The 9,288-nt window shown below is 32.4% G+C and overlaps 1 protein-coding gene and 1 non-coding gene across 2 annotated transcripts; both read right to left on the bottom strand.

Moving 5' to 3' along the window:
- Positions 1 to 457: 457 nt before the first annotated feature.
- On the bottom strand, positions 458 to 9,177 carry LOC125063643 (methionine--tRNA ligase, mitochondrial). Its single transcript, XM_047670179.1, has 10 exons — positions 8,780 to 9,177; positions 8,604 to 8,702; positions 8,292 to 8,473; positions 7,896 to 8,015; positions 6,262 to 6,370; positions 5,086 to 5,204; positions 4,017 to 4,168; positions 2,884 to 3,086; positions 2,230 to 2,424; positions 458 to 2,064 (listed from the first exon to the last, which is right to left on the bottom strand). The coding sequence occupies exons 1-10, from the start codon at positions 8,862 to 8,864 to the stop codon at positions 1,658 to 1,660; spliced, it is 1,671 nt and encodes a 556-aa protein (XP_047526135.1). The 5' UTR covers positions 8,865 to 9,177; the 3' UTR covers positions 458 to 1,657.
- On the bottom strand, positions 7,199 to 7,360 carry LOC125048506. The gene has a single exon (XR_007116829.1). It is a non-coding gene; the product is annotated as a U1 spliceosomal RNA (small nuclear RNA).
- Positions 9,178 to 9,288: the final 111 nt, after the last annotated feature.

The following is a 9,288-nucleotide window of genomic DNA, read 5'->3' on the forward strand; positions in this document are numbered from 1 at the left end:
TCTCGTGGGAACAACACGCAAACACAGTCGAAATAATTAACATCACCGCATACACGAATACAATATAGTATAAATAGCCGAGTTTCATGTAGGGACGTCAAGACTGAATATAAAATACCATCCGTATCACCTTGACGTATGTCGTTCCACTGAGCGTTTCTTAAGGCAATTTCTGACTCGCACTACCACTATGTGGAACCAGCTGCCCACTGAAGTATTTCCAAACCAATTCGACTTAGGGTCCTAAGAGCGTACCAATTCTTAATAGGCCGGCAGTGCGATTGCGAGCCTTCCGCAGTGCGAGTGTCCATGGGCGGCGGTATCACTTAACATCAGGTGAGCCTCCTGCCCGTTTGCCTCCTGTATCATAAAAAAAAACAATGATTTTTATTCACAATAATGTTAAAATCATTTCTTTATGTGATTGCACGTAACAATGGGGAATTAAAACAATTTGTTATCGCATAATAATTTTATTGATTACTAACTGATTCTGAACAGTCCATTTATATATAGAATTGCGTAACATTTAAAAATATTCTATACATTTTATAATAGGAAAGATGAGATTAGTAGGATTTGCAACTTATAAATTAATCTCATTTAAACAAACCTTTAACAAAATTAAAAAAAAAAAACCAGTAACATTCAAAAGCTAGTACAGATTTTCAGTACATAATGTTGTACATTTGTAATATTTCACACTAATTGACTAGCTACAATATACTACGGTCTACGGATATATAATCTACACTTATACAGTCGAACATAGAAAAAATGTATTGAAAGGTCATAACGATATTTATCAATAGGCTAAAACACGGGGTTTGTTGACCTTATCTATATCCCCCTAATGACTATATTTTTAAACATACCCGTGGGATTTTTAAACTATATAGGGAACTTTATTAAACTATTTATAACTATATACAGGGAAACCGAGTCTCACATTTTTATTAAGAGAAAGTATTAAAATCATAAGAACTTAAGGATTGTCTGCAGATATTTTTAAATGATTATCGCTTATTCTCATTCGACTAAGTTAATTGATGTGTTTTATTTAAACCCGATTATGCTAATGTTAAGAAAAGATAAGGCACATTATAACACTGAATTCATAACTATACTTACATTGTAAAGATTTGTAACGAATAAACTCAAAAACTACTGGACCGAGTTTAAACTTCTACATTAGAACACGCTATCCCAGACTAACAAAATTATTTGCAAGATATTAAAAAAAGTTATTTCTAGCCGTAATCCGGGTAAACGACTTTAGAAGGAGGAAATAATTTGCTAAATTAATAAGATCATTTGGCATTGTTATAATCCAAAACAAATTATTTATTCATATTGATAACTATGTACCGTTAATATTAATTAGATTTAAATGTGAATTTAGTACCAATTCCCAAATCATAGGCTGCTGGCTGGCGAGAAGAACTGGCAAGAAACTCTCCGATACTTTTCGATTGCTATTACTTATCATAATCTTACAATGTACACAGGTTTACGTGTGCAGCTTATTATAAGATTGATCTAATTTTACATCAATCGTACTGTTTGTTAAGTTAGACATTCACATATAATTCGCATTTTCAAACAAATTTAAAACGTTATTTAATAAACAATGGTATTAATTGTACTAATTAAATTATCACGCACTAGCCTTTTTCTTTTTCACATTACTCTTATCAATATAAATACGCGGGAACAAAACAAACTTTCCGCTTTGTATATTCTTCGTTTCATAGATGGCGCCCTTCAACCGCCAAGACGGTTTCTCACAGTGTTGCCAACTCCTTAAATTCTTCCCGACTTGCAATTTATCTAAAAGCTTATTTGTTATATCTGGTATTACTGGCTGTAGAATTATTGAGCAAATACGTAAAGTTTCGAGTGTTAAATGGAGTACAACATCTAACTCTTTTTGGCTTTCCGGTTTTTTCTTGAGCTCCCAGGGTTTTAAGGTTTCGAAGAACAAATTGGCTAAATGTAAGGCGTGTATGACCGCATCCACTGCTTTATAGAATTGGTAGTTTGAATAGTGCGAGCGACATATGTCTGTAATAAATATTATAAAATAACTATTTTGATAAAGGATTGGTAAAGTTTTAAACACAATTTAACTTAACCGTTTACATATGTTTAAAAAAAACTTTATGATACATAGACAACATTCAATTACTGTAATTACTTTATTCATCAAGGTTATAGACTTTTATTTACCTGGCAACCTTTCCACTGCATCTAATAACTGTGACGTCACTTGGAGCTGGCAACACTCTGCGAATTCCTGCTGATGTAAGGCGGGGAACTCACATCTTGGATTCAGGGCAGGCCCACAGCTTCTACTTACTAAATTGCCTAGAGTATCTGCTAACTCGGAGTTCGCTATGTTGATAAGTTTTGTTTCGCTATAATCTATAAAAAAAACTTAAATTATCATCTGCCCGGTATACGATTAGATAAACGATTTATATACAAATATTTGACACAGTATTTACGCAGACATTTATTACTTTGTTTTTTTTTGTAAATTTAATGAATTGTATGATTTCGTAGATAAATCTCACAATATTGTTTTGAAGAATTTGTACAGAACTGATAAACTTTCACCGCAAATTTTGTAATTGACGCATATTTTCAACTGCATAATAAAAGGTTTGAGTGTAACTAGAAACGTACAAATGTGCAAAGTAAAAATATATTGTGTATATTTATCAGTAATAATCATAAATGAATCCTTTTATTTGAAGAAAATAAAATCAAAATAGCTTTATAATATATAATATAAAATCTTTAAATTAGAAAATGTCTACTACATATTTATTCATTAGATTTCTTTTTACTTAAAAAATTAAGAAAAATACAAAAACTTACTAGCGTCATCCGCCATTGTTGCCTCTCTTAACATTAAATATCTAAGAGCATGAGATGCAGCCGTATGCCTTGGGTCTACCACGTTGTGGAGACTTTTTGACATCTTACTGCCATCGACCGTCCAATGACTATGGCAGAGCAACTGACGTGGCGGATGCCACTTGACGGCCATTAGGAATGCTGGCCAGTAGATGCCGTGGAATCTGGGAAGGGTAACTCCACTTATATATTTCTTTCTTAATGTTGCTGATAGACGCTAGACTAATATAAACATAAAAAGATTTTACATATTTTTACGTCTTATAATTCGATGGAGCCGGCTGCACACATGAAAAAACATGACGCATGCGGCGTTACCTCGCTCTGAGGCGTTCCATTTAAGGCTTGAAGTGCAAGCGAAAGCGCGGAACGAGCGACAAAGATGCACAATCGGCCACCGCGTTCGGCAGCGTTCGTTCGTTAAAAAACTGACATAATTGTATTTATGCGTACAAATAAATGTAACTGAATTCAATTGTGTTTTCCATTTACCTCCTTCTCTATATCCATACAAAATATATATTAAACAAATAAAATTAAAATTTTCTTTTCAACCATTCCATCGGTATTTTCTTATGACGTTGCCTTGTTCAACTATCGTCAGTAAACCGACTTTACAGACAACCGATTTTGTGTAATGTAACAAATTCGTTCCAAAACTCAATATATGATGTAATATTATACATGAGGTTTATATTATTTTTTATTAGTTAATTTATCACTAAGTATGACTTATTAATTATTGTAAAGTCGAGGATACGGTGGACAGAATAATAGCAACCAAATGATTTTCTATCGTTGTTGAATAAAATTCGTCTTAGAATACACTTATAGCCAATTATATGACGGCTCATTGGTCTAGTGGTCAGTACCCCCGATTGCGAATCCATGGGTCCCGGGTTCGATCCCCGGCTGAGACGGACATCGATGTGATGAGAATTTGGTGTTGTGCTGAGGTCTTGGGTGTTTAAATATGTATTTATATGTCTATCTATCAATAATATGTACGTTGCCTAGTACCCATAACACAAGCTTCACCAGCTTAGCATGGGACTAGGTTAATTGGTCATAAAAAAAAAGAAAAAAAAAAATACTTCAATATATCCTTTCCGACAACTTGTACATCTGCAGGCCAGGGTCTACCCTTGTCCTTCATGTGGTCATCATCGGGGTATCCGCACACCGTAAGGTAGTTTATTAGTGCGTCCAGCCAAACGTATATACTCTGCTCTTCATCGTCCGGCACCTGATGATATCAGTCAGTATCGTTAGAGCCAGACTCTAATGTGACTCTAATGAAAGATAATTGAATTATTTGAAAACTTTCGGATGGCAACACAAAATGTCATTGAATTTCTTAGGTTAGTATGATTTATTGTCTTGAGACATCATAAAATTACTCATTTTTAATTCTATTATATATTTTTTCCGAATTGTTAACAGGTATAATAGCCTGTTTTATTTGACAGAATATTTCGTTTCTATCGCAGGATTTAATTATTCCGAATAAAGTTATGTTTTATAATAAATATAGTTTTATAGTTTTAGTTTTCCATGCAATGCTAGTCATTTTAAGTATCAATAGTAAAATATTAACTACGATTATATACGAATTTAATAGAAATATATATATAGAAATTCAGTTACTATTAATGTAAAAAATAAGTTTAATCCACAAAATATATCACAAACTTTTAAGGATACCATATCTTCAGTCTTCACGTTATCTTCTTTCATTAGTCTCTAGTACAGTGACCAGCGCGGCGATAAATATTGAACGTTGAAAAGATAAAATCGACTAAAGGACTTTAAAAAGAAAAATAGATACAGTTTTAAAATATAAGAATGAATCTGAATTGAAATTCTGATAAACGATAAATTAAATGAATTAAATAAACAAATATTTTGTTTGAATTAGGAGATGCATAGATTGCCAACGTGCAATATCTACACGGGATAATAATAATAATAATAATAGTACGCCGGGAATTGTTTTACATTTATGTTTTTTATATAGAATCGTTTTTTAAATAGGGGGGCGAGTCTACATGAACACCCATTTTAGTGGGTACGTTGCCGGCCTTTGAGAGAGGAGGATGCTCTTTATATGTAAACAATAGAGGACAACAACAGAAATTTTAATGATATTTAAAAAATACTTACTGGTATAGCCCAATGAACCCTGGATGCCGGTCTACTGACGGAAATATCTGGTAGGTATACATCGTTTTCAACCATTTCTTGCAACTGCTTTTGAAATTTGCTAGGTCTCACTACACCATCTGTAAATATATTTTCAGGTTAATTTTAATAAAGGGGCCGTTCAGGTATTACGTAAGCCAATTAAGCAAATTTACTGCACAATTTATCCCCCCTCCCACCCTGAGAGCAAAAGTAAGCAAAGCTCTCAAAAATAATAGTACATAGACGTATTAATTTTTGTAGAAAATGCATTTCGTTTTCAAGAATAGACAATGTGTGGGTAACATGTGTAAAAAAGTAAATATTACTGTTGACGTAATCACCAAATAAGAAAACCAAAGACCCCCCTATAGTGCTTACGTAATACTTGAGAGACCCCACGTCCACCAGCACTGAAGGATATTTTCTCTATGCACTGGTAAAGATAAACCTTACAATTACTACGGAATATTTAATATATGATAAAAAACTATATGATAACTGAAGTAGAAAAAGCAGAGGAAGAATGGAAAAAGGGAAACAAATCTTTTTTGAGAGGAGACCAATTGGTGATTAAAAAACTGCAGGATAACCAGCGCGAAAAAAGGAAGAGAGATAAAACTGTATCTCCCAACTTGTCTACACAGAAAAAACAGAACACATCTAACAAGTTTGAAAACACATCGACTAAAACTAACAATGTAGGACAAAAAGAAATATTACAACCAAACATACTACAATATATAGGAAGAGATAGATCGTTTTCGACCTCCGACATTTCAAAAAACTAACAAACACACGCGAGCAACCTATCAAAACAAAAACAACAACAACTAAAACCGGAAAAGCAAAACAAATATGGAAGAAACACATTCTAAAACAACCTAATCAAGAAGCCTTCCCACCACGGTTGGTCGCCGCGGGAAGATCAGACCACCACCCTCTAACAAAAAAACATAATATATAATGATAGCATCGCTCAATACTAGGACTTTAAAAGTTAGAGGAGGCCTTTGCCAAGAGGCACACCAAACTCTGTGATATACTGGAGTGAAAATATATTAAAGTTCAGATATATAAAACGACAGAGTTTCGGAATTTAAAGGCTATATTATTATTATTATTAACTGAAGTAAGGTTTCGCTTGGAAAGTAGTACCTGTCTGAAGCCATTCTCTGAGGTGCTGCTTGAATGCGCTCAATCTAAACATATAGTTTGTCTCCTCTGTCCATTCTAATTTGTGTCCTGATTCTACTGACACTCTCACCTAAAATTTAATTAATAATAATAATCTTTATTTATTTGTCACAAAAACTTAGGACATAAACAAGTGACAGTTATATATGTACTATTATAAATAAATAATTGTCTTACTTCTGTTTAGGGAAAAAGCTTGTTTGTGTGAGACTGATGCCTGCTAAAGGTAAGAGTACCCGTGTTACAGGTCATCAGGCCTCCACCACTTCGGATCGACAGAAGGTCTTATACAATACAATATATAGTAGAGAAAAATCTAGTGAGAATAAAACAATTGGTGTAAAATAAACGTAAATACTTTTTCGTATGACGTATGAAATTGCTTAAGTATTGACCAATTATAATATTTTGTGTATTCAAATGGTGTATTGGGTGGATTCTGCTCAAAAATTGCCGTCAAACTTGTTTCAACTTTCGGTCTTATTTCTAGAAAGGTAATTTGTAACTGCCGGTCTATAATACTTCACTGCGAAATATTTTTTTAAGCCCTTCCTCTATTGCCGTTTTCAAATTACCAAACTATAAAAAAATTACGTTAGGGATATTAAACAAAACAGTATATTAATTGATTGCTTCTTCATATAGTTAAACCAAAAAAACATGGTATCTCACTGTGGGATGATCGTTTTGATTGATTGTATAGTGTTCATTCTACTGAAGTGGATTGGAAGTTACTTAACCTAATATACATAATAATAATATACTAAGGTTACATAATAAATTGTTATTTGCTAATTCCCATCTAAGACAAATAATGCTCAATAAATAAACAGTTAACACTTCGTATACAATATAATAATTTGCATTATAATTAATACATATCATCATTAATTTAAAAGGGGGACGGCGCGTACGCAGTCCCCACTACCAAAAATTACGCGTCCGAGTTATCCACATTAGGGATAATCGCAGAGGTCAACTCAACCGCAGTGCAATGGAGGAGTCTCGCTCTGGGGGAACCGCCTTGTTGATCACGGTAACCCCTACGCCAGGTAAGTATGATTTCTCAAACTCTACGAATCTATATATATCAGTTGAGAATCATAACAATACCGCGTTCTGTATTTCTGGATTTGCTATAAGGCGCCATCTACTATGAATGCGCTGTACTAATGTATCACACAAGTTTATCCCGCGCAATCTATTATAAACCAAAGGAACTAAACAGAATGTTTATTGTTTAGCCTCAAACCCTCAACTGCCTTATATATATGGATTCCATTTTTCCATTCTGTAACACTTTTTTGTTCTATTTTAAATTATTTAATCTTTAAACAGTTCTCTAACAAAAAATAACTTTTTTTTTGTTAAACTTAATATGGTGTTAGATTAAGGGGATAAAGCTATGTTTCAGTTAAATCCATATATTATTATGTATTATTTATATGACTATTATTAAGGAGATTAATTTAAATATTTACTGCTCCAATACATCTTAAATTTGATGAAATATAGTAAAACATTTATATTCAGAGGAAATATTTACATGCTAAATTTGAAAGTATGTAGTAACATAGTATTTACTATTTACTTACCTTGCCATCAGGTTTGTCATCAACTCTAATCTGAGCATCAGGCACAAATGCCTCATCATTCACACTATACCATCCTGAATACTTAGCTTTGTATATATAGTCTTTTTTAACTAATTTTTTCTGAAAAATGTTATAAAAGAAAAACTTAAAACTTTATTTCAGACTTTTAAACAATTCTACTAACTGCTGCTTATTATCATCTATTTGCTAAAACTATCCATATACTTGTGTAAATATAGTACATTTTTATTGATTGATGAGTAGAAATCATAAAGATTTAATTTAAAACATTTATTTAATATACTGTTTTCAGAAAAATATATCCCAGATTGTACATGTAAATTTTATATAAATTTTGAGTTGAATAAACATATATACAATACTATCCCAGCTTACCCAAAAATGCTTAACAGCTTTTTTATGCCTCTCTTCTGTAGTTCGTACAAAATCAGTAAACTCAACATGAAAATCTTTAAATAAATCTCTATATTCCTGTGATATAGCTGTACAGTAGTCTGGTAGAGAGAGGTTCACTTTAGCGGCAGCCTGCTGGATCTTAGTACCATGTTCATCTGTGCCTGTAGCATTTAAATATGGTAACAAACTATATGGCATTATTTTATGGAGATATTTACTGAAATTTTCCTGAAAGTATAATTTAAGAACTATTGATTAGAGAAAATAATAATATAATAAAATAAACCCTACCAGTACTAAAGATCACATTTGTTTCAGGATTTGTTAATTTTTCAAACCGTTGTATTGCATCTGCCACAACTGCAGTGTACAAATGTCCTAAATGAGGTGCTGAAATAGTATGAATATCCCACTTTAACATCTCGAGATTAAATACTGATTTTAATATATTATTATCATTAACTTACCAGCATTAACATAAAATATTGGGGTTGTTATATAAAATGGCCTTTTCTGAATGACTGAAGACAATAAACGAGTCGTGAGACGCATTCTAAGTTGTTATTGATAAAAAAGTACTACATATATTTCATACAACAGAGCATTTCTGCAAGTTCAAGTTCCTGGTTAGAAGGTAAAGTTGAATCTTGAAAATCAATAATCATTAAAGAAAGATAGTAGAGAAAGGTTATCATTTATTTATTAAAATTTTAAATCCATATCAAAATTATCAAATAGGACTACTTATATAAAAAATTAAAACCATTAGTTATGAATGATTTTATTTTTTAGTCTCAAACCGCATTTATTCATTTAACAAAAGCAAAAAGGAAAATGAAAAATCCACATTCCACAGACCAAGACGTAGTAATGTAATCCAGGGCCACCAACTTTTGAAATGAAATGACCGCTAAACTCAAATCAACAGTCAACTGGCCTACTACTTTAAATGCCTCATTCAAAATTAAACACTCAG

Source organism: Pieris napi, chromosome 3, assembly GCF_905475465.1.
Source record: "Pieris napi chromosome 3, ilPieNapi1.2, whole genome shotgun sequence".
NCBI classification, from domain to species: domain Eukaryota; kingdom Metazoa; phylum Arthropoda; class Insecta; order Lepidoptera; family Pieridae; genus Pieris; species Pieris napi.

What these genes read in the sequence shown, in the direction of transcription:
- LOC125063643 (XM_047670179.1), bottom strand. Translation starts at nt 8,864, where the DNA reads ATGCGTCTCACGACTCGTTTATTGTCTTCAGTCATTCAGAAAAGGCCA. An exon ending in CAGAGAATGGCTTCAGACAG is followed by an intron (nt 5,205 to 6,261) that starts GTACTACTTTCC and finishes ATATATTTACAG; the next exon opens with ATGGTGTAGTGAGACCTAGC. An exon ending in TGCAGTGGAAAGGTTGCCAG is followed by an intron (nt 2,065 to 2,229) that starts GTAAATAAAAGT and finishes TATTTATTACAG; the next exon opens with ACATATGTCGCTCGCACTAT.